This window comes from Botrytis porri, assembly GCF_014898465.1.
Source record: "Botrytis porri strain MUCL 3234 chromosome Unknown BPOR_004, whole genome shotgun sequence".
NCBI classification, from domain to species: Eukaryota; Fungi; Ascomycota; class Leotiomycetes; order Helotiales; family Sclerotiniaceae; genus Botrytis; species Botrytis porri.
This window is the reverse complement of record NW_024066078.1, coordinates 2,423,808-2,449,786: the sequence shown is the minus strand read 5'-3', so window position 1 is coordinate 2,449,786 and position 25,979 is coordinate 2,423,808. Positions and strand designations below refer to the sequence as shown.

General features: G+C 41.3%; 5 protein-coding genes across 5 annotated transcripts; all 5 read left to right on the top strand.

Annotated features, from left to right (window-relative positions):
- Positions 1 to 991: 991 nt before the first annotated feature.
- EAF01_003637 (uncharacterized protein) lies at positions 992 to 2,291 on the top strand (the record flags this gene model as incomplete). The annotated part of the gene is made up of 5 exons (XM_038911891.1): positions 992 to 1,087; positions 1,177 to 1,276; positions 1,441 to 1,924; positions 1,982 to 2,031; positions 2,083 to 2,291. The coding sequence occupies 5 exons, from the start codon at positions 992 to 994 to the stop codon at positions 2,289 to 2,291; spliced, it is 939 nt and encodes a 312-aa protein (XP_038773126.1).
- A 653-nt stretch (positions 2,292 to 2,944) lies between these two features.
- Positions 2,945 to 4,050, top strand: EAF01_003636 (uncharacterized protein; the record flags this gene model as incomplete). Its single annotated transcript, XM_038911890.1, has 3 exons — positions 2,945 to 3,207; positions 3,271 to 3,680; positions 3,812 to 4,050. 3 exons carry the CDS (start codon positions 2,945 to 2,947, stop codon positions 4,048 to 4,050), a joined length of 912 nt encoding a protein of 303 aa, XP_038773125.1.
- Positions 4,051 to 5,890: 1,840 nt separating this feature from the next.
- Positions 5,891 to 13,822, top strand: EAF01_003635 (uncharacterized protein; the record flags this gene model as incomplete). The annotated part of the gene is made up of 4 exons (XM_038911889.1): positions 5,891 to 5,893; positions 6,108 to 6,147; positions 6,319 to 7,560; positions 7,803 to 13,822. 4 exons carry the CDS (start codon positions 5,891 to 5,893, stop codon positions 13,820 to 13,822), a joined length of 7,305 nt encoding a protein of 2,434 aa, XP_038773124.1.
- Positions 13,823 to 20,526: 6,704 nt separating this feature from the next.
- Positions 20,527 to 21,531, top strand: EAF01_003634 (uncharacterized protein; the record flags this gene model as incomplete). The annotated part of the gene is made up of 1 exon (XM_038911888.1): positions 20,527 to 21,531. One exon carries the CDS (start codon positions 20,527 to 20,529, stop codon positions 21,529 to 21,531), a length of 1,005 nt encoding a protein of 334 aa, XP_038773123.1.
- Positions 21,532 to 24,215: 2,684 nt separating this feature from the next.
- On the top strand, positions 24,216 to 24,634 carry EAF01_003633 (uncharacterized protein; the record flags this gene model as incomplete). Its single annotated transcript, XM_038911887.1, has 2 exons — positions 24,216 to 24,317; positions 24,449 to 24,634. 2 exons carry the CDS (start codon positions 24,216 to 24,218, stop codon positions 24,632 to 24,634), a joined length of 288 nt encoding a protein of 95 aa, XP_038773122.1.
- Positions 24,635 to 25,979: the final 1,345 nt, after the last annotated feature.

Sequence of the window (25,979 nt, the reverse complement as noted above, 5' to 3'; positions counted from 1 at the left end):
TAGATGTTTGGGTGAATGACCATTTGGGTATGGAGATGAATGTAGAAGGTTAGGGAAGCAGTTGAATCGATACTACCAAGTGACTTGTGCGAACCCTTTCTATGGGTTTGAATGCTGTTTTGTTGCGGGAAGATGGCGCTGGTGTGGAATATATTTTCGTTCTGTATGGGTAGAGTAGTAGGGTGTGATGGTAGTAGATATTGCAATCATGGTGAATGATCGAAATGTAAAATGCAATGGGCAATATGATGATGACTGTACGGTAGACCAAATGATAGCATTTGCGTGCGTATCTTTTATTATTAAACTTGATGGTCGCATGTCGATTTGCCAATTTTGAGTATCGAATTCACCCACGTAGAGCAGAATGACGGTACAAATTGATGGAAGATGACATTTGCAACGATCATGATAAGGTTATATAGAAAGATAAATATTTTATATGTGTTCTCTTTTCTTTATTTCTTTATACCTACTCTTATAAGTTACTGTTGACAAAAAATGATGATTGAGATATTGAAGTTATTCACACGGTATTCATTCATTCATTCATTCATTCATTCAATCGGACACATCTGATGATGTAATACCGTCCCACGATAAAAAAACTCAAGATTAAGGTAAGGGTATTTCCAACTCCACTTCCTATTGGCCGAACCACGATCTTATCGCAAAATCTGCAAATCGCCCGGAAAATCCACCTGTAATTAAAAATCCACTTCTTTCTTTCACCCAATCACATGATCCTTAAATTTTCTTATTCCGTGATTTCAAATTGAGACATTGACCAAGTGATATCAATAACCATAAGTTATTTATATTTATATTCATATTCATATTCATTTCATATTCATTTCATACTCATATTCGTATATCATCTATATTGTCAGTATCATCGATCTCATCAATCTCATCAATCACATCAATCTCATCAATGCCCACAAACTACATGCAAATCAAAAATACACAAATCTAATTCACAGGCATCATCATGTCGTTATTGTCCTTATCACACGATTTATCCGTCCAAGAAGCGTTATCGGGCATCTTTGGAAGTATCAGCTTAGCAACTTGGATCTTCTTGTTGGTTCGTCACACCTCCGTATCCAGTTTGGAATTCTTCTAGTATAGTATTGGGTCATGAATCCTTATACTGATGTGATTCGATCATTCTAGGTACCACAACTTATTTTGAACTATCGCTCGCAGAGTGCCGATGGAGTATCATTGGCTTTCTTGTCGGTCTGGTTTATTGGCGATGTTGCGAATCTTGCTGGTAAGTGAGAAGATGGATTATGAGGAAGGTCGCACGATCTGATCAATCATGTCGTGGCCTTCAAACCATGATTTGATATGGATGGCTCTTGTTCCAACCTACCCACTGGTCTATCAAAGATCTCATTCTTCGACGGTCACGTGCGTACATTGACTCGTCTTCAGGTGCAATTTGGGCAGATCTTGTCCCCACCGTAACTGTTCTAGCCATCTATTTCTGCATTGCGGACTTTGTACTCATCTCACAATGTTTATACTACAACAAAATCAATGCTCAGAAACGCCAAGAAGCGGACACCATTGTCCCGACTGAAGAAGATCCTCTTCTTGCCCGTCGACGAAGTAACAGTAATATTGGACTTCCAGGATCTCATAGGAGGCGCTCCTCAGCCATGAGTGGAAGTCAACGTCATGAAGATACCTTGACCAAGATTTTGGAAGAGGATGATTCACCAGATGCAAATGCTTGGGTGAAGAATATTGTCAGCATTTTATTGGTTATTGCTGCTGGAACAGCTGGATGGGCTATTGCTTGGAGAAGTGGTGTCTGGACGCCTACACCAGAAAATGGAGGTGATCTTCCTAAGACAAACGAAGTTGCTGTTGGAGCAGAGGTACTAGGATACTTTAGTGCAATTTGTTACCTTGGGTGAGTTGTCTCATGAGAAGAGAAGGTCAAAGGATGAGTGCTAACTAGATCATCAAGCGCTCGAATTCCTCAAATCTTGAAAAACTACAAGGAAAAGTCTTGTGATGGTATGCGATTTCATTTGGTCCTCCTACAATACCTTGAGCTAATCACCACAGGTCTCGCACTTCTTTTCTTCCTCCTCTCATTGATGGGAAATCTAACATATGGTGCGGGTATTCTCTTCCATTCATTGGAGAAAGAATATCTCATCATTAATACCCCATGGCTCATCGGATCTTTGGGAACGATTGTTGAAGATGCAGTTATCTTCCTTCAATTTAGAATGTATGCACCAAAGCCAACCTCAACAACTGCCGTTGAATAGGCAAAATGTATGAAGAACGTATACAAATTGCACCGGGGGGATCTCATATTTAGTATCGAACCTGTACAATAGACCACTACCGAGAGCAGAGGAAGGGCGTTTTTGAATTGTTATCTTTTCGACATGCATGGAAGAGGAATTGGAAAGGTAGATTTGAACTATGGGAGATGAACATTGGATATACTAATCATAATTAAAGTTCGAGAATGTTTGATATCTTATTTACCAAGATCGCCCCCTTTCATTATCATTTCATTTTACATCTAATGTTTCTCATCTCGTGTTTCTCCAATGCCAAGCGCTCTCATAGCAATAATAATAACAATAACCCCGCCAAGCCATCCAATCTCTCCAATTAATCCATTCCGGCAAAGCGTAAAATCCCCCTTGATACTGCACGACTTCAAATCTCAATTAACTTTCTCATACAATTTATCAACCAACCTCACTCACCTCACCATCCATTTTGCCATCGCAATTGCCACTCCTTAAGTATTGAAACAGTCCATGAATTATCAGTCGATTTGATTCGCAAGTCATTCTTTTATTTACTTTCCCTTTGCACATACACGTAAACAAACAGCCAAACGCGCATTCCCTCCATCTCCACACCCCACAGTCCTTTTAACCTTAACCCACAACCTTAAACTACGATGCGCTCCCTCGCAACTCTTCTTCCACTCGCTGGAGTTCTGTCCACTGCTACTGCAGCAGGTACATTGGGATTTGCCCTCGGTGATAAGAAGACGGATGGTACATGTAAATTTACAGCCGACTATGAAGCGGATTTCGATACGATTGCCAAAGGGAGCACTGCTCGGATCGTGAGAGGATATGCAGCAAGCGATTGCGATACTGCGAAGGAAATCTTGCCGGCTGCGAAGTCGAAGGGCTTCAAGGTCGTGCTGGGTATTTGGTATGGTGATTCACGAGAATTGGTTGTTTGGATGTGGGATGGTCAGCTAATAATGTGAATCAGGCCAGATACCGATGAATCTTTCGCTGCGGATAAGGCAGCTGTAGTCAAGTATGCGCCTCAATATAGCGAGCAGGTTTATGCTATCACTGTTGGTTCGGAATCGCTCTATCGTGGAAATTTCACCGGTGAACAGCTTCTCGAGAAGATTCAGGATGTTAAGAAGGCTTTGAATGGAGACTTTAAGGTTGGAACGGCGGATAGTTGGAATAAGTATATGGATGGGACGGCTGATGCTGTGATTAAAGGTGGTGCGGATATCTTGTTGTGCAATGCTTTCAGTTATTGGCAGGGACAAGAATTGAAGAATGCGACGCATAGTTTCTTTGATGATATCATGCAGGCTTTTGGTCATATTCAGGAAGTGGCTAGATCTTCTAGTGATGGACCTGAACTTTGGGTTGGAGAGACTGGTATGATATATTTCTTTGCATCTACTTTCGAGGTTACAGGACCTGAAGTTATCCTGGGCGTGATGTTTCAACGCCATAGTCTAATTTTTATTTTCATATCTTATACATATGCTAACATGATTTCTAAATAGGTTGGCCAACAGCAGGCTCAAAATATCAAAACGCCGTCCCGGGCACATCGTCTGCACAAACCTTCTGGAGTGAAGCAATCTGTGGCATAATGGATTGGGGTGTAAATGTTTTCTCCTTCGAGGCATTCGATGAGCCATGGAAGCCAGTATCTACCGGTGCCGATGGATCCGTCGCAGATGAAACTCACTGGGGAGTGTGGAACAGTGACCGAAGCAGCAAATACTCCTTGAGCTGTTAGATCCTGAGCTCCGAGAGCATCGTCTGGGTCTGCATGGAGCAAGGGGAAGATTCGTAGATAATATGGGGGAATCGTTCGCTCGCATATTGATTTGATATTAAAATGGGAGAAGAATAGGATTGTAAATTTGCGATGAGATTGTTAGCTTTGGATTTCGAGATACCATTTGTTTTATTCTTGTTTCTCCGCTCTTTTGAATGTCAGGCTGGCTTGGCAACGCCCTTTGTGCATCATCTCTGATCTCATCTACTGCCCTAGGGAAAATTTCTCATGCAAGGAACGAAGATTTAAAGATTTATCTCCATGTTTGCGCATATTTTTGAATTTGCCATTGAAACTTTCTTCGTAATTGCCCCTCTCGCGTCCCTCATCTTCGTTTCATGTATCATGGTGAAAAATGAATAATGTGGCTCTGCAACCGAGACCACGCATATGGATGGCGTATCTTTTGCGGGTCGGACCGTTAGCTGTGGTGTTAGATAGTGGTTGGTAGCTGTTCTGTAGCTGTCCGTGAAAAGACCCTGAACTAATGGGATAGCTCCACGTTTTTTTTTTTGCTTGGTTGTGAACTTATGATTACCCGGGTGAGATGGTAATACTTCCGAGGTTGATGGGGGGGATTTGGGGGGGATTGAAGATAGATAGATGTGTTGCTTATTTGTGTATTTGTTTGTTTGGGGTTTGAATCTGGTGTGTGGTGTGTGATATATAAGGATTAGGATTAAATTGGTGGAATTATTCTGCCTCCACGGCAGTGGCTCCCGGAGGGCCAGCGGAGCGTCTTATCTTTCACTATATATTTAGATAGTTAATTTGATATAGTGATTGTTATTATGTTATGGTTGACTTCTTTAATCAATATATTGACTCGCTCATGGTGCTCGAACCTAAGAGAACTAAAAGAGATAATTACCTAGTATTAATCAAACCCCCCTTTACTGCTGTCAATGCATTTACTCATTAGGTATTGATTGATTGATTCTTCTATTCTGGGAATTTGCAACATGCTAGATCTCTTTGGAGAAACTATTTGATATAGGGACTCGGAGGAGTACTTGTAATATCTAGGTGGGTAAGAAAGAATATCTGATGTTTTGTGTGTGATGTATATATAATAATAAGTATTCGAGTAGCGATAATCACTTACCTAGTAGGTAGCTCGAGGGTAGTTAGCAATGACTAGACAATTTATATCGAGATTAGGAAGGCTTGTAGGTAAGTAGGTAGGTAGGTAGGTAGGTAAGATAAATAAGAATCAGTTAGTTTCAGTTATGAGGCTCTGGACTCTACAAAAGTACCGGATCCTTCGTATTGAGGTTTATCTGTACAATACTACCTACCTGGGTAGGTGGTATCACGTCTCTTTCTTATTATATACTTCTTTCGTTGGTCGTTGGCTGTTGGATGTTCCTTTTCCTTTCCCCGGTAAGATTACAATTCTTCTCGTACTGTCTATCAATAAAAGTTGCCAGCAAGACTCTCTCTTTCCCATATTGCTTCTTTAACCAATTCCTAATGGTCAATATCATATCTTCATGATCCTATCATTGAATTCATAAGATACTGATGACTTAATACTTCTCTCTCGACTACAACACAACTTCATTCTCTGACTTATTGACCTCACCTGCAACTCGAAGTACACCTTTATTACTATTTTATATGGTATAATTTGTACTCAGATCCCCCGGTTCCTCGAATTCCCTGTCAGCCAACCAACCCCAAGGGACCCCGAAGCTTTAACTCGCTCCATTCATTTTTTTTAATTACCGAACGCGTCGCGACAATTCTACGGTAAATGGTAAATATTGCCTACTACAATGTACTCTGTCTGTACAGCATGGTAATGGACGCAGTGAAGAAGTGAAATGAGAGTCGAATTTGTATTTACATTCAATTCACTCTTATCAACAAACACAACCCAAATACCCCAACAACATATAATATAAGAAGTCCGAGTGAAGAAAGGCATCTCACATAATTTAAGAACAGGTACTGGATAATTGTTGATTTTACTTTGAAAATCAAAAGGAACCTTGAAAGAGATACAGTGACAGACGAATATAATATCGTCTGCCCTGTTCTCTAAAACTTTTGGTGAGTGGTTTTTGTTCCTTTTTTTTATTACTTTGATTTTCTTCTTATTCCTGTTATCCGCCTGCATCCTCATTTCTCATTCCCTCATTCGGCAAAATACTGGAGATTTGGAATTTCTATTCCTATGAACCTATGAATTTCATTCATCCGCTCATGTTCTTCCTTTCATAGTCAACATTCAATCACTGATTTCAACACCTCCTCGTACGACGACAGCAGACGCAGGATTCGAACTACAATATCCTGATCCATCGAAATCTCCTGCGTTGTCAACTACTTCAACAGCTGAGGGTGGAGGGTCGTCTCCTATTCTTCCACCTCTACCAGAACCAACCATTTACGGTCATACCATCGATCTTTTTGGAACTCCGCCTTCACGCCCGCCATCAGAACCTCGAACGGACACGAGTGCATTCTTTACAGCTAGTTGGGGATCTCCGTATCAGCACCCAGTAGGATCTTCGGTTGGAAGTCGTTCACTCTATCGAAGTGCGTACAGTGAAGCTTCAGAAGACTCGGAAGATCTGCCAATTCGTCATCTTGAGTTGCACACGCCGTTCTTGCGTCCTCCTCCAGCTTTCACAAGGTCCCAGACAGAACCGGATTTTGTGTCCCACGACGGTCTCATCAGCGCAGCCGTACTAGCCAACCGAGCTCGACGTCCAGCACATCGATTGACGGAAGATTGGATACGTCAACATACAGGCGGCGGATCAACCGAAAGGAACAACTGGCTCAGTGACGATCCTGGAGAAAGTGAGAACTCTTCATTGAGCGGATCAATCTCAGGGGGCGCAGCGAATTCTTCGGCTTTAGAATCCGATCCCAGAACTCCCACTTTACAAAGACCTTCACAACCGAGTCACGAGCCAAGGTGGGATTTCGGAAGTGGTCATCGAAGAAAGGATACCGGGGAAACTTTGACACAAGCAGATATTGCCTCTTCAGTACGCAACGAATCCTCCAATATGTCCGCCAGAAATGAAAATGGTTTGCAGAGAACTTCGGCAAATCATACACCAGTAGACGAGAAACCTCTTCCTCCTCCACCTCTAATGGCACAATGGGCAGCCAAAGCTCTGCCTAATCCGACGCCATCTCCCACTACCCCGCTCGCGCCACGGTTGAAGAAGAAAGTCCCGTGGAAGGGAAAAAATATCTTGGTTTTACTTCCTTGGGATGAAGATCGCGGTAAGAGGGGAGGGGCACCAAAACCCATGACACAAAAAGATGTGGTTGGTATGCTGAAAGATTGGGAGGAATTGGGTTATGATACCAGTGGGTTCAACCTTGGCTCTGATGATGGAGGTGAAGGAGGTCCCGGTCAGAGCCGAAATGGTTGGCCGCTCATGGCGGATGTGGATGCTGAGAGAGATCAGAGAAATTTCAGAGTCAGTATTCCTGACAAGAGCGGTAAGATAGAGGTTTTATTTGTCATTTGTTTTCTTGAAATTGAGATGGAGAGGGTCAGATGTGGTGGAAAAAATCATCCCTTCATACCAATCTGTGGCGTTCCCCCTTCCATTCCTTAATTGCTTCTTTGAACTACGCGAGATAATTTTTGCGCCAAGTATGGAGTATGGAACATGCATTTTTATGGTGTCATTGTCATATCACTTGTGATGATCGGGTACTAATGGATTGGATTAATGTAGAATGGGACGCTTATGTCGAAGAGTTGAAAGAAGCCAAATTACGAGCTCTGGGTGTTTCCTTGGGAGATGAGGACCCAATTCCTATAATATCACCAGCGATAGCAAGTTTGAGTCGTCGCACTTCAATGCAATACCCACCATTGCCATTTTCACCTCCCATACCAACTTCGTCGGCAGCGAGTAGCCATATGGCTCATAATTCTAATCTTCCTTTCTCTCCCGCTTTGATGCCCGGCAATGGTTTATCCACAAGTCAAAGTTCTAATCAAGGCTCTATTCCTTCTCCTGCTTCAATGCATGCGCACTTGCATGGAAAACTTGGTGGTATGAGACACAATTCGGTGTCGTTTGGAAATGGGGATCATCCTTTTGGATCACCTTTTCAATATCCACAACCAACCTCATCCCCAGGTGTTTGGTCTCCACAACAATTGCTATATCAGCATGGACATAGAAGTGGGTCTCCTTCAATGCATAATTTGGGCTCTATCAGATCGCCCGCTTCACCTCTTTCTCAGGATGGTTACTTTCCACAAGGCCCTAGTGATGCCATGTCACGACAAGTTTTCATGCAAAACCAATTGCTAGCAGGTACCCGTGCTCGTGCATCTCCAAGTCTGCAAGAAGTCCGTGAGAGCGAAGATGAACAAACAGTGGAAGTGCCCGTTCCAAGCAAGAGTCCATCCAAGACACCAACCTTGGAAGCTAAACCAAACATCAAGCATAATGCGAGCGCAAGCTTACAGAGAGAAATTGATGATGCTGAGTATCATCTCGAGGAACAGTTTCAAAGACAGCTTGACGGTGATGATTATAGTCCTCACTCCGATCATGGGGAAATGGATAAACAATTTGAGAACAAACCTGTACCTCACGTGAGGAATACTTCAATTGTTGGTGGTGGACTCGGATCCTCCCGATTTACAATAGAAACAACTGAAGAGGGACCCGTACTTCATCACCCGCAACCTCACAGTCGCGGCCATTCCCTATCTCAACGCCCATTCCAGGATTCTGAGCACGATACTTCGAGTGGTGAATCGAAGACTGCATTACGCGGTATGAAGGAAAATGCGAAATACGACTTGTCTGACGTTGAGACTAATCCTAGCAATATGGGTACACCGACTTTACAAAATCGTGTACCTGCGTTTGGTCATGATAGGGACATTTCTATGTCGACTAATCCATGGCTTGATGCTGCATCTACTCAATTGAAGATCAACCAACCTATTCATCGTGCCAACAAGCAATCTATGTCAACATTAAATGTCGCAGCGCGCCCTTTCAATTTCAATCCAGCCAACTCTTTCCAACCGAATCAATTCTCTTTCACTGGTGGCAACTTTCAGCCAGCACACACAGCTGTTAATTATGTACCATTTGCGCATCAAGGGCCTTTACCTAGTGCACCCGGACTTTCTGGCAATCACACTGTGAAGAATTCATTCGGTAAAATGAATGCCCCAGCGCAAGTATTTTCTCCGAACTTGCCGGGATTCGTACCAGGACACAGCGAATTTAACTTTCAGGGACCGAGCTTTAGACCTGATGCACCAACATTTACTCCAAGCTTTTCAAGCTCTATCACTTCTACGGGTGAAGCATCTGGAAATGAAGCTCCCCAAAACCCCATCTTTGGTGGCCTCGACTTGAATTCTCTTAGCACTTCGAAACCTTCCAAGAAGTCGAAAGCGATTCCTATTGTTCGTCCTGATAGTAGTCATTCGAAAGAGACTGAAGAAACCGAAGAAACGCTGGAAGGTAAAGACGGCCGCCCGATGCAAAACCCAAACAATATCAAGAGGATGCGTAGGGATAATGATGATGGAGATTCAGTACCTTTGTTTGCTGAGCCAAGTGAACCTCTTCAAGAGACTACTCGAGAACAGTCAAGTTCAAAATTGCCCAATGTTTCTTCTATTGATGATGATAAGGAAAACTTTGCACCTTCGAATGAAAGTGCAGATGAATTACCTACCGCTAACGTGAACGGTAAGCCACCCAGTGGTGCGGACTTTTCGCCATTTGAATTCCAACAACAAAAGCAAGCGGAAGATTTCAATGCTGCAATTCCATTCACCGCACAAAGATATGAATCTGGTCTTCCTGGATATGGAGTTGACACCGTCGACTCGGAAGATGATACACAAGGTGCCGATGAGACTGCACCTAAACAAGATTTACACTCGCAGACAGCATCAAATGCAAGTGGAAGTCAACTTGGTCACAGGCAAATGTCATCATCTGTGTCTGCGGCTGATAAATCTTTCGAGAATCAACCAAAGGAGAACTTTGCTTTTACTTTTGGTGGAAGTCAAGCTCCGGTACTCGCGCCAGCTTCTCCGGTTCTTCCAAAGATTGGTGGCCTCGCAGCCTCGAGATATGCTAATAGTCCATCGCCGCCTCGGGTACCCGATTCAGAATCACCAACCTTACGACCTCATGAAGTGAATGATTTCCAAAATGCTTTGCCAGGACCTCAAAGTCCACCGCAATACGATGTAGACTCTGAATTGGAGGAGGGTGAGATTCGAGAGGATCAGGATCCAACATTCGAGGAGATTGACGCGGTTATGAGACATCTTAATTCAACGGAACGATCACCAGCTACAGTCTCTAACGGAGATGATACTCCAAGATGGCATGAAACGAGTCCGCGAAGACATATACAGATTCCTTCGATGTCATCTCCGATTCGTCTTCATCCCAATCTTATGCGGAGCGATGCTCCAAGTCCAAGTCCAGGTTTAAGACGATACGCTGATGATAGTCAATTTGGTGATATGTCTCCTGATAGAGTGTACTCTCATATGGGAACTGAAGATGATCCATTTGCGGATCCTCATTCTACTGTTGCATTTGGATCACCCATTCATCGTCTCAATACTGGACATAGTCTTCCAGTTAGCGATTGGGATGATGTTCTCAGTGAGGGCGAGGAGATTAAACTTCACGAAAGAATTGGCTTTTTTGATAATCGTGTTAACGATATCGTTGGTTCATTGTTGGCCGATAGATTGGATCCAATCGAAAGAATTTTGGAAGGTATTACAGATTCTTTGCAAGCGCTACCTTATTCCATTAAACCCGAATCACATCGCAGAGAACAACGCAGCATGTCTGGTGCGCTTAGCGATGCTGATGATGAAGATGATGAGGAACCTGGAAGATCTGCTAGTCCAAGAAGGAACGCAAAGTTGGAGAAGATAAGAATGGTCGTATTGGAGGCTTTGAACACTCATTCGTCGAGACCTCAAACTGCCATTACCCCAATAACTGCATCGATGTTGCCTGACTCGCGTAGTGTTCTTCAAGCTCTGGATGAAATGAAGGAACATTTCACTCAATCCTCAAGACCAGCCTTAAATGTGGAAGACCTCAAGAAGGCTGTTGAAGAAGTTGTTGAAAAGAAATTACCCGATTCGGTCAAGAATGATGATGTTTCTGCTATTCAACTAGCTGAGGCTGAAGCAAAAATCGCCGCTCTTGAGCAACAAGCCCACTCTAGGTACATTGAGATGGAAGAGAGTGCTCGAGCTAGAATCTCCGAGCTGGAGGAAAAGCTTCATCGGGCTGATGATTGGGTTGAGGAAGAAATTAAGAAGCGTAGAGCTGCTGAAGATTCCAAAGCTATGACAGAAAGACTTTTGGCGAGTTCTTTGGAAGAAGAAACTCGATTACGACAAATTGTCGATGAAAAGAGTTCAAAGATCGAAATTGAATTTGTCAACCGACGAAAGGCTGAAGATCGTCTGGCTGAAGCTCAACGTCTACTTCGTGTCTCATCCGAGGAGGAAGATCGACTTCATGACGCCATGTTGGAAAAGGATGCGAAGATGCGACAGATTGCGGAAGACCGTGATCATAAGGTGAGAGGGATTGAAGAGTCAAGAAATAAGACAACCATGCGCATCGCTCTTCTAGAAGCTGCCCAGGAGAACTCTCGCAAGACTGAAGCAGATCTTACTGCCACGATCCACATGGCAGAATCCGAATTACGAGAATCACGTTCGTTAGCGCACAGATGGCAACTGGAAGCCGAAGGAGCCATGGAAGCCGCCAAGAGACATAGCGAGGATGCGGAACAAGCCAATGAAACCAATAGGGACCTCAGGAGGACCATCGAGACCTTGAAGAACCAGATGGAGGAAAGTATCCGAGTCCGCGAATCCATGAGATCGAAATTAATGGATTTGCAGGAGGATATGGCCACAGCCGCCCGAAACATTTCACAAGAAAACTCTCATCGTGCCAAGAAGGAACAGGAATTACTTGCCAGACAGGAAGTCCTTGATGCTAAACTTCATGCCGAAGCTAGGACAAGGGAACGGCTCGAACTGGAAATTGAACGATTGGAAAGTGGCGAGAGACAAGGTATGAGAGCTATTAATGAGTGTAAGAGATTGGAAGCTCTCGTCATTGAACTCCGAAATGAAAATCATGCTGCCCATAAAGATGTTATGAGATACAAGAGAGAGTTTGAGGAGGCTCGCGAATCTGGCTTGGGTGAAGTTGCACGTACCAGAAAGTACATGCAAGTCGAGGTTGAGACTGCCAATAATGAGGTCAATGTTGTCAGAGAAGAACTCGAGAATCAAATCTCTAGGCTTCAAGCTGAGATTGATCTTGTTAAATTGGATGCCGAGACTGCAAAGGAACAACATGATATGCTTTTAGAAGCTGCCCAAACTGCCAAGAAAGACATGTTTGATGACATCACAAGAAAGCATCAAGATCAACTTGAGGATTTACAAGATAAATTGAAGCGACAACTTGAGAATACTATTGTGGATGCTCAAAGATCAGAGCAACATCTTTTGGAGCGATTGAGTTTGAGCACGGCCAAAACAGAACATCTTCAAGATCGTGTTAGTCATTTGGAAGATAAATTGGAGGTTGCCAGGTCTGCTGCACAAGCCGCTGCTACTCATGCTAAAGCTGCAAGATCTGCAAGTGTAGCTGGCTCTTTACCATCGCCATCTCTACGAAAAGCTTCTACGCGTGGATTGGATGTGCCAGAGAAAATCTCACCACAAGCACTTCGAGAATCTATCATGGTTCTACAAGATCAATTACAAGATCGTGAATTGAAGATTGAAGATCTTGAACAGAAATTGATGGATGTGGACCCTGACGCCTCAACAAAGATTAGTAAACGTGATGATGAGATTAGTTGGCTAAGAGAACTTCTTTCCGTACGCAAGAGTGATCTTCAGGATATTGTGCAGGCCTTATCGAAAGGAACATATAATCCAGATAATGTTCGCGATGCCGCTATTCGATTGAGTGCCAATCTTCAGATGGAGGAACAAGAGCGTGAAAGAGCTATGAATGGTGGCTCGGCTATCAATCTTCCTACCATCGCGGCTTCCATCGCAGCTAGCCCACGAGTTGCACAAGTTGCAAATGCCGTAGGACCACTTGCCGCAGCTTGGGGAAATTGGAGAAATAAGAATCAATCAAAGGATTCTAATGCTCTCATGAGTGGTGGCAATGGCAATGTTAATTCAAGCGGTAGCTCAACACCATCGAAAGCTGGAAGTTCGTCTGGGTTCCTTACTGGATTAATGACACCACCCGCTAGTAATGCCAGACAGTTTCCTAGTACTCCTGGAGCACCTCCACCAGTAATTATTAGTAGGGAACCAACTACTTTTGTCCGAGATAATGCACTAAGTGCGTTCAATGCTACAAGTCAACGATTCGCTGCTAGGCAAGGTGGACTTGGTTCGAGAACTGCAACACCCAGGCGTGCAGACAAAGTACCAGTTAGACGAGAAGCACCAGCGACTCCACCAATGATGTCGAGAAGTAGCTATGATACTGATGCTGTAGTGTCAAATCATGTTGAGTTGGGTAATGGAATTAGACGTGGAAGTTCACTTGGGCAACCAAGTTTGGGAATGAGTTTGGGTGAAGAACTGGGGGATTTTGGAAGTGAGGAAGGTTTCTATGATGATGATGAAAGTACAGTGGATGAGATGGCTGGAATCTATAGTGGAGGATTCGGACGTTGATTAGAAAAAATATTTCTTTTTTCATTTTTTAATTTCTTTTTACAATTTCTATTGCGATTTGAGTTTTTGAGTTTTGGGAATACTTAAGGGGAGGAGAGGGAGAGATGGGTGGGATGGGACTCAAATACTTCTTTTGCCTTTACCGCTGATATTGAGAGTGGTTCTTTTACACACATACATATTCTTTAATAGTTCTAGAATGATACCCGGAGCGCGAGCAGGAAGAGTGGTAGGAGGGAGGTGGGAGAGGGGGAATATTGGATATTGGATGTTAGTTTTCTTTGTTAATGTGGATGATGAATAATTTGGTAGTAGAATGAATTTATATTATGTGTAATTATGTATATGTTTAGTAGATGTTGAGAAGTGAGTGATTAGTGTGTGTGTTTTGTTTATATGTTGGGTGGGTGGGTGAGAAGGTAGGTAGAGAGATAGGTAGGTAATTATTGATGTTGGAATTTTCGGGTTTGGATTGTAATAGAGGAGCTGCGGAACCGAGGAACTGAGAAGCTAAGCAGCTAGGAACTAAGGAATTAAAGTCTCCCAAAGATTAAAGTTTGAGGAGCCGGCAAATAGAAGAAGAAAGAATAGAAAGATGAGGTATTGAGGTATTGAGGTAGTAAAGAAGAGGAACCAAGGAGTTGAGGAGTGAGGAGTGGGAAGTGGGAATGTAAAGATGAAGATGTAGGAGGGAGTTGGAAAGTTGATAGGGAGGGATTAGATTGATTGAATGAAAAGGATGGATGGGCTAGTGGGTTTATCGAAGGAGTGATAAATGTAGTGGTGTGATAGTGAGAAGGGGTTAGGTGGGATTGGTGTGCTGAATGTTGAATTGGATGGGATGGGATTTGTATTGGATAAATAGAATGGGATGAGATGAGTTAAATGGGTTTGATGGGTTAGAAGAGGTGAGTTGGGGAGTGGATGGAGTGGATGAGATGGGTTAGTTTATTGATTTTGATGTTGGTGGTATTTGGAGAGGGGATTGTTGATATAGGAAGTTGGAAGCGGAACAGTAGAGGATCTGAGGAGCTACAGACGAGGACAGCCAAACACATTAAATTTATTTAATTTTTATTTAAATTTTTACTTATTTTAAGATGATTTATAAAATCACTTTTCTATATATCATTATATAGCCCTAGGTCAGAGGAGCTCAATTACATAATAAAATAATTAATATAATTAATAATTGATTCATAATTTAATTAAATATAAAAAGAGGGATAGTAATTTTATTTTAAGGATCTCATTCGATCTTTTTTATTTTATATATAGGTAATATTGAAATATTTCATTAATATTATTGGATATTTATCAAAAGATCAGGGTTGATTTATAAAAGATTTATTAGAAAATAAAATTATTAAAATTATTAAAATTATTAAAATTATTAAAATTATTAAAATTATTAAAATTATTAAAAATTATTTTGTTTATATAAACAGCTCTGATTTAATAAAAAAATTCGATATCTAAAATATTTCCTATATGAATTATAAAATACAGAGAATATTATTATTAGAATGTCTTAATTAAATACTATATGATAGTATATAGAAGAAATATTTTATAAATCATTTTAAAAATTACATAAGAATTACATAAGAATTAAATAAAATTGATGTGTTTGATCTCGTTTGTAGCGGAATAGCAAATACCTTGGTGATGATGAATATGAAGGGAGTGGAGTGGAGTGGAGAATCTAGATACTTTAGAAATGAGGAGCTGGGGAGTTGGGTAGCTGGGGAGGTGAGGTATCAAGAAATTAAGAAATTAAGAAACTAGACAGTAGAGGAGCTGAGGAGATAAGGGAATGAGGAGCTGGGGAGTAATAAGTAAGAAATAAGGAGTGAGGAGTCAGGAGTGAGGAATGATAGATTAGTTAATACAGAGTAGAGAAGTAGAGGGATAAGAAGTGGGGAGAAAGTAGTGAGGAGTTAGAGAACTAAGAAAGTAGAAGTTACTAGGTAGAGGTGCTGAGGATTGGGTAGGAAAGGAGTTGAGAAGGAAAGGAATGGAGAAGCTGAGGGAATTGGGGATTGAAAAGCTAGAAAGTAGAGGTGTTGAAGAGTGGGGAAGTAGAGGAGCTAGGGAGAGGAGAGGAGCTAGAGTGAGGAGTGAGGAGTGGACAGGAAGTTTTACGATACAACCAACAGCAGGGAGAGAGGGAGGGAAGGCGTATAGTGTAGGGTGTTAGTGGAAGGGGGCGGTTGCTTTGGGTGAGATGTCAGGGAGGGGAGTATAGTAATATAATAATTTAACAGCGTATTAATGCGATAGTGAGAGGGAGTTGAGATGGATGGGATGGGATGGGATGGGACGTTTGAGCAGTTTGGATGAGGGTTGATGAAGGGATGATTGATTGATTTTAGATAGCATAATATGGAATGCTTGGATAGTCCGAGGTGTGATTTGATGATAAAAAGGGTCAAAGTGGTCGATACTGAAGGGGATAATTAAATACAATTGGGTAGAGTTTGATAATGGGTAGGGTTAAATTGCTTGCGATTTTTCCGGATTCCAAAAATTTGAAGACGATGAGAACATTCAGATGGGTTGGAGTGTTTACTTGTTGATTTTTGATTTGAAGTTTAGATAGTTCGATGATTTGATGGGCTCATTTTGACCGCTTGGAAGGTTAGAGTGATGGAATATTATGGGTCTATTGATCTCGATTTGATTATTCGGCTAGTTTGGACGGTTGAGGGCGTTTGGATTGTTTGTGAGATTAAAGTCATGGAATGTAATTAGGTAGAATAATCATCCAATCCTCAAAGTCAGATTTACTCGGCAAGTTTGACTGGTTCATATTACTGAATGTCAGAGAGAATGTAGATAGGTTAGATTGTTGAGTTCATGGAAATTAGGTACTTAGGCATCGAATTTGACTAGAATATTCAATTGATTCAAGCTATGAACACCTACATTTCGTTTTATTTAAATAGCTTTAATCATCGGCACATCAATGTTACTTATTCCCAACGAAATAAAAAAAATAGGTGCAAATAATGATGATCCATGTCAAAGCTCCGCTTCCCCTTTCACGACTCCTTTCCACTCACTTATCTCTCTCTGGTTGGCTCCGTAACGCGCTTGCTAGGTACTATTTGTGATTTAGGTGGGGAGGGGGCTTACTAGAGCTATGTAAAGTGTTTTGTGGAAAATCCATTTGTGTGTTTGTTTGTTTATATTGATTACAGGATTGTAATGTCGATTTGGTTGGAGTTAATAGGGTTGGGGGTTGTTATAGTAGTAGTAAATTCTTAATCGATTCAGTCTATCTATTAGGGGCTGTTATAAGGGCTGCTTTGGAAGTGCTAATTAGCATCTTCGGCACTGTTATTTTGAGAAGGATATGAATCATGTGGAACCTAAAATGTAGGTTCTGGTTGTCAATATGTATCTACTTCTAACGAGCTAACTGATGAAGAAGAAGCAATCCTTGAATAGGCCTTGCTGTGGGACTCGCTCCTTCATTGTAGGCCATGAATGACTTCAGGTTATTTATTCGCTCTTTGTTGGCACAACTTTTGTTGGCTTCTGTGGCTTCATTCCTTTTTGGTGCTTGAGGGGGCTTGTGGGAGAGTATTTGAGAGAATTTATTCCGTTGAATAGGTTAGCCTGATTGACAGGCTCGCTAGGTCTGTAATAGAGTCTATGATAGAGTCTGCAATAGAGTCTGCAATAGAATCTGAAACAGAGTTCACAGCCGGGAACTCCTTGGAGAATATTTCATCCTGATCCTGTTCCTAGTCTTTAATAAGCCACTTCTTCACCATCACACCCGTTTTATTCCCATGCTCTTGATATTATACCAAGACTTCAAGATCGATTCAAACAACATCTCCTACATTATCTTCTCTTACAACCAGAAACATATCAGAGATTGTAAACTTTCCAACAGAACCAGTTGAGAGATTCGATTCTCTTGCGTTCATTATTTTCAAGTTTGATATATTTTCTTGCCATTTTTACATTGATGGTTATCCTGGAGGGTTATCATTCTTGAGGTTTGAATACGCTGCGCTTGGACATGAAAATTGGGAGGTTTATGTGTATGGAAGAATGGATAGATTTGGAAAGTGTATCTGCTTGAAGCTTGGTGGTGTACTTTTTGATATATCTGTGTTCTTTAGTTAAGGGGGGTGGAGGGTTCAATGAACTCGGAAGTTGGTACACAGTCTATTCAGATGCACGATTCTCAAAAAGCATCGCTAATGATTACCCCTTTCATATGTTGAGACTTTTACTGGTCATATGTATATGCTGAATTGTGAGGATTTACTTCATAGGGCGATGTTTTTCATTCAGTATCTTAGGGAGAATGTTATCTTTCGGTCCTCTCTGATCTTGATAATAGTCTTACATATGCTTCCTAGGTGCTTCTAATTGTTTATTCGATGAAGCGTTGCTGCTAAGGATACCCCAATTCCTTTGCAAATAATTGTTTTGGGCGTGAAGTTTGTAATATCTTCTTACAAGCCATTTTGAGGAATAATTAAGAATGGTTCATTTATAGTTTCACTGGATGTTCTGAGAACTCTGTATGCGGATGTTGCTTTTCAACCAGGTGATTCGTTTTCCATATTCACGTCTCTTAATCAACACTTGTAGTTTTTACATCTATGTGATTTAGTATGAAGTTGACTTTTCGGTACAACAAACTTGCTTATACACGTGTTAGATTAAGAATTGATTATATATGAGGATTTTTTCCTTTACTGTTTGAGCGGAAGCATTGACTATTCCAGGGTTACTCTCGGTTGTTTTCTAGGTATTTTGTAACCTTTTTGGTTGTATGATCTCATGTTGGTAGCGAGCTTCTCAACAGGTACATTTGTAATATTTTTTACGATACTTTCGGGTATAATCTTAGTAGAACACAGATATAAAGTTAAATAACTATTGGTTTGAGAAGGATATGTATGACTTAGTACCTACAATGATAGGTCCTAATGCCAATATTGTATTCTATCTAAAGAGCTAGTTATATACGGGAAGAAGCAATTCTTATATGCTTTGAGGCTAGTCCACTTGCTTAGCGTACTATGGTAGATTAATGACTTGAAGTCGTTCACCTACGTTCATACAATGACCTAATATATCTTGATGCTGAGGTGCTTGCGCACTCAGCTGGCTGGTATCGGTTGATTCTTCAGGTTGCAACCTCGAAGAAAATGACTGGGTTTATTTATAGGAAGGTCACACCATGATCGTTTTATTTATGTATAGGAAGGTGTTACAACGGATTAGTAACAGGCTGTAGAATCACTGACTTATAGGCTATAATGGTATTATAGGCCTCAGTGATTCAGCTGCAGTATACCGGGGGACACTAGGCACCCAAGGAAAGCCTCAGGCATGTATATAGTATTAGTTATAGAATACACTGAATCATAGGACATGGTTCCTAGGACAGTAGGGTCCTAAGAAGAATAAGCAATACAGGACACAGTAAGCAAGAGAGGTCTTGCTAGGATTAGTAAGCTCCCAAGGGATTAGCCCTAGGACAGGAAATAAGACAGGACGACAAGACTCACGGGACTAGTATCACGTGATGGACCATCCCATCAGTCCCACCGATTATTATCAATGGGATCAGTGGGATCCCACTACGCCCACTACTCTCAGTGAGTGGGATCGATGGGATCGCAGAGTGCAAAGGTCTATATAAGGGAAAGGGTTTCTTAAAAGGAAAACTTCGTGCTCAAGAACAATCATTAGTTTCATTACTATAGTTACGAGAATTGCAACCAGTTACAACCTTATTGAATTCCTACTTGAAGTCTAGTCTAAACCACCTCGAGAGATCTCTAGACACTTCCACGTGACCCTAGAGGCAGCTCCCGTAACAGAAGGAACTTCTAGCGAATAAACTCGCAGGATGAGCTTTTAATATAGATAATATAAGTTTTGAGTTTTAGATTATAAAAGTTTAGAAGAGTTTAGAAAATTGCAGATTTTTTGTATAATTGAAAACAATAATTGTTTTTTCAAATTATTATTTTCAATCTGTTTTTATACAAATGATTAGATTACTTAATAGGTTGTTTGATATATATTTTTTTATTTAAAAATTGGACTCTTAGTTTTATTTAATATTTTAAATATATTAAAAACAGAATTATTTAATAAAATCTGTAATTTGATATTCAAACAGAAATCTGGAATTTGTTGTCAAAATGAATGGATTATTTCATGGAATCTGACCGGATTTGTACATCTAAACTACCTATAAGCCGGGGAGAATGAGCATCACATGATGCATCGAACTTCAGAACAACCATGAAAGATGGCTGTCGCAATTACCTTTCACTGTCGACGGTGTACTGTTACAACACTGGTGAGTATTCTGACCGATTCTGAAATAACACTACTAATCATTATCCGTATTTAGATCTCTATTATTTCCGTGATACAGCAGACTGCTGGAACTCAAAATTTTACCACATTGAAAAAGGCAATCCGGGATACTCCTTTTAGGTCCTTTCTATCTCGGATTTTTTCGTCCACTTAAAGACGTCGATCGAACCTCAAACGAGATTAAGGAAATTCGAAGATTGTTAGGCACCCGTCAAAGCGAGCCTGGATGGAATCTTCCCAGGACTCATCGATTCCATCTTTTAATTTTTTCCAAAAGGTATGTGCCTGAACCTAATTCTGGAACCTCAAATCTCTAATCAAAACCAGAAATCTTGAAGATGATCTTCGCCTACACACTCGTTGCTAAAGGCGGAGCGTTTGTTACTCCGACAGTAGTAACTTCCAATTGGAGTGTATCATACTCTGAAGCAGACTATCGAATTTCTTTTCCAGACTCTCCTTATTTCAACGGTTACAAGTCTTTCGAATGTGGCTCGAATGTGACTCTTCGCAAGAATGTAGGTCCTAGACCAGACTTTCCTGACTCAGCTCCGTACGTTGAGCTTACAAGAGTTCTCCGCCCTATAATATACGCAACATGTCTACGTACTTGCAAGCAAATACTGGAGCTTGGATTACAAATGTTATATGCAGATAATGCATACAGCTTCAAGATGAAGGGCAACAGCAAGATATTTTATGGCCGTCCACCTTCTTTGTTATCCAAGGACAGCAACTACCACTGGCCAAATTCCGATAAACCTACCTTATCCAGAGAGGGTATCTATGACGGCTCCACGGTCAAATTGTCGGCCAGACAATATGAATCCAAAATCAAACATGTCATGAATCAGATTGAGAGGCGTGTCCCAATTCTTAAGTTGGAGGGCTGGGCTTGTTACGATCTGTTTCTCCGATTTCTCTACACGATCGGACCACAAAGTAGAACTTCAATTCGTACTTTACGGTTCGCAGGCTCACCAAGAACTCATGAGCGGAAACGCATAGTGTGCGATTGTCATGATGTAGATCTTTTGTACAGTTTGCGCATATACATCCCTTTTTTCAACAAGTTTTGTACAAGCATAAATATACTAGTATTGAATATGGAAATGGATGTTTGCAAGACTATGGGTAGTTTGGCAAATGTTGTCAGAAGCTTCGATGAAGTCTTGAAACTGTTTTTGGGTGAACTCAAGAAACTTCAAAGAGTTCGCACTCTGGTGATGAGACGGGGAGTATATCCAAGGGACGAACCTTATAGAAGAATACTCTATGACAATATTGATCATGCCAAAGATACGATCAATTTCTTTATGAATAGGGTGGAAAGAAAAGTTTGAGTTGGCGAATTCGAGGAGTGAGGATGATGTTGATATTAGGAGGCAGGTTGTTTCAGGGGATTTTGTCGCTGAAATGACGGAGCGATGAGAAGTAGTATAGTCAGACCATGTGGTGGTTGCAAATAATAGATCCAATATTGATAATATAAATTCAACTCTCTTCCAATTGGTACCTAGATGGATGTCGTGAAAGTTGTGAGGTTGAATATTTGCCATGATGAGTCAGCGAATTGAAGCTTTCAGTGAGTGCACGGACTGATGGACTCATCACTTACAAAATTCGTAGTTAGTATCAATGATTTGATTCCAAGTTGAATACCTCATTTTTTTAATCGGAAATCAATTGATAGATATATTCGAAGAATAGATATATGGAAGTCGAAAGAGACCTATAGAGAGAGTCCAAAGTCAATAGTGGTCAACGAGCCCATGCATCTCAGCTGTACAACGGAAAGGTATCAAAATATCGCAATTCATCTCTTGGATTGCGATATCTACTAATTTGGCACCGCGCTCATCATCATGACCTCCATTCTTGGACAAGGCTACCTGCAATGAGATGTATCTACGTTTTTCGCAGACAATCGGTAGCAATTGAAGACGTCATCTATAACCTGCTAACTTCCTCAACCTCATTCAATGATTACGAATTCAAGAATGGATGGGAAAGGACTGATACGAAATACCCAGATGGCAATATAGTCAAGAGTCGTCTGCACGAAATGGTTTAATCCATGTCGGACATATGATATGGCAGGTCGAGGAAGTTTTGTCCTTGATGATAATCCATTAATTAGTAGGACGGACATGAAGATGGAAATTCTGTCGTCCGCAGCCTCCGCCATCGTTTATCTTGTGCAGTTTCACACAGTCGAATTGCTGTCATGAATAATGTCAATCTCGATCTGACCGCATAAAGCTTTGATAGGTAGTTACCTTCTACTTGCGCTTGATCATCTTAGGTGATAAATTCTCATTTCTGTTTTGGTAGAAAAACGTCTATATTGGGTGTGGTCTAGCAAGTGCTCTCGAACTCTCATTTTATTGACACATTGGGGGGAGAATAACTCTCAAAACCTGCCTCGAGATGTTAGTCCTAAAGCTGTCTACTCCGCTTGGGGTTATGCATATCTTCGCATCGATTCTTCCGTTGGTGATATTGCTTCACATAGTATTCTCCAAGCTTGAAATACCTTGGGAGTCATTCCTACTAGTATGGCAATGTTTCCACGATTCATCTGAGCCTCCAAACTTTTACAGATTCCTGCTTTCAGAGGGTCTCATGCGTGATTGGTGTATAATTAATTCGTTGTCTATTCATTTTACATGCATTCTACTGCTGGATAAATGTAAGGCCTTATTGGTATCTGCTTTGAGAATGGATAGCGTAGTCTGTAGTCCTATCCAATGCTTATGTTGGAGAGCTTTAGAGTTCTGATAGCTCCCCGGCTTAGACCTCAACATAACGACGCTTTAGGTTGTCCGGCCGATTGATTTTACCAGGTCTAGTGCCATTTGAATTGACGACTTTCATCGTGGGAAGCCTCCAAATATAATCGAAAGTTCCAGGTCATTGCAAACTTGCAAAGGATTGAATGCTAGGAACCCGAAGCATGTCACATCCCACAAAAATCACAGGCGAAAGATAGGCATGGCATTATATCAGAATAAGAACTGGATGTACCTTGTGATCTTGTTGCTATGATTATACTTGTAACCTATTTTACATACTTTTCAGATGCGGATAGACGCCGAGACGGTAGGAGTCGTGTCAAACTCTGGCTCTTGTTCAAAGATGGAAGGTTCATTCAGAACTAGGGGCAGGCGCCAAACTTTGATGGTATCTCATATTGGCTCTTTGCACATAGCCTGACGAAACCATGCCTTCAAAGTCTACCTTTTGGCAAATAACTAACCACTGTCGGTACTCAGCACCATCAAATTATCTCATGTGCAAGCCCATTGATGGTGGGGTATCGGAAAGTTGGGCCATTTCGGACGATCTGCCCACCCGTCTCACCATCCAGCTATCATCCAGCTATCCATAATCAGCAAGTAGTGATAAATATCATCCACAGTATTTCTGAAAGATTAATTCTTCGGACAATTGTCCAAGCTTCCCAGTTGATCTTACACATACAATCATATTATTCGCTATGTTAATCTGCACAACTATGCACGATATTTAGTATTGGGAAGTTCCTTAACGCGAACTCAATCGGCTGATTGTTCTTTTATTCACTTTGAGTCATGTCAGCCATTTAATCCTGGGTTGTGCACATTTCACATGCTGGAATCTTCAATGAAACATGTGAGTACCGAGGAAAACCTCTTTGAGGCCCCTCGCTATGTGTACCTTTCAGGAACAAAATTATGGGGGCTGTTGCAGTTCAGGGATTCCCCGCATCCGCAACAGCTAATGCAAACCCCCGGTTAAATACGTTAGGAACTCCGCATTCTCACTTCTAGGATTCCTTTCCGTTTGATGCCAAGATTTGGATTTACTGTGCTCGTAGAGCTTGCTCACTGCTAAGGGCTCGGGGAAGTCGGACTATGATATAAACAAAGAATTATAAAAGGGTTGGAAATCCCACCTTGATCACCTGTTATTGCGCAATCTCAAAAGTACAATCACACAACAACACAATCATCCACCACATAAACCTTCCTTGCAATCAGAAATCATGAAGTTCTCATACACTGCGATAGTTCTCGGAGCTGCCTCCGTCGTATCAGCTCAAAGTGCTGCTTGTACAGCAGCTGTAGCCGCTGTGCCTGCTTGCGGCGTAAGTCGTCTCTTTCTTTACTTCAATTATGTTGGCCTCTACAGCATCATTTCCATCACTCAAATCTATCTCAAGAATTTCCTCGCTCGATGCTCGTCAATCCTCGATTCACCATCTAACACTCATTTTAGGCTCCTTGCATCGATGCAGCCGCTGCGACATATTGCGGAGCGAACGACTACGCTTGTGAATGTGCATCAGCTACCTTCTCTCAGATCGAGACTGATGCTACCAATTGTGTTATTGCTGCTTGTGGAGCTACCGTCGCGCTTCAAGTCTTGAGTGCTGTCAATGCTGTTTGTACCGCCTGTGCTTAAGCTTGCACTTTTGTGGCCTATGGGCCATTCAAAGTATTTGTATGGGTTGAGAGAGTATGGTTCGGTTTGGTTTGAGGTAGAGCGATGTATACTTTAGCCGTACTTTAGATGAAATGGCAGTAATGATTGGGCCTGGTGATCGGATAATTGTTGTCAGTTGAAAATGAAATTTGGATTGTCTGGAAACCAAAAACAACTGATATCCTGCTGCCTTGAACTTTCCAGAATCATAATCACTCAAGACAACCTAGCGATGGAGAATTCCTCACTCTTGATTGGCCTATAACACATGGAATAATTGTTGGAGTGACGCTAGACCCTTTGACCGTAATAGACCTAGCGTAAGTATAGCCTAATCACTAATAACTTATACCTCTGTTCATGACATCACAACCTATAGATCAACTTTTACTATTGCTAAGTCAGCTAATGGTTGTAATAACATCACTATATCTAGAAGAATGAGCAACGACGAGAAGAGGAAGAACACTCGGTAGTGTCTTATACTCTCATTGTGCAAAACACTAACCTTCTTTCTATCGGTCTGCCATTGACGTATCTTATTAATTCTAATTTGGGTAGGGACTTTAGAGACATTCTTTTGTAAATTGTTATCAATGATGACAAAAATACAATGAAATTAATTACATTGACGTTGTCAGACTTCACTGAGGGTGGGCGCTAAATCAATGTTTGTGGGCTAAAACTTCAGGCCAGTCCCGCGTTTGAAACTCTAAGATTTAAAATAACAACCTCATAATGACTGCCCATCATCATCATCATCATCATCATCACATCGCCATCATTGTCGCTATTATTATCACCATCCCCATCATTTGATCTCTTTAATTTGAATCATAGCCGCTTTCAAACTTGTCATAATGTAATGTGTCCATTATTCCGCCAAGAAAATAATGTTCATTGCTTGTTTACGATTGAAGTTGAGCATTCAGAGTTTTAGAGGACGACGGCGCGCTGTAAACCCAAACTGTCTCCATGTACTGAATAGTTTTAATTCATGGAGATAGGTCCCAATTGTAATTGTTCATGGAGCGATAATCGGTACTATCTTCAGTCGCTATGATTTGATATGCATTTTTCTATTATCATTTCAGCTTCAGCTAATGTTTGTTTTGCACTGGATTTTATCGTACTTTATTTATATCGATCATCGTGCATATTTTTCTTCATCGGGAAATCTCCAATGGGGGTTATAATTCAATTGCGACTTTAACAGTCCTTCCGTCCCAATCAGAATTTACCCAATAAGTAAGCTTTCGGTATAGTTTTGTTGCGGAAACCGTAATCGCCATTGAGCCACGGAGAATTTGGGAAATTTGCGGGG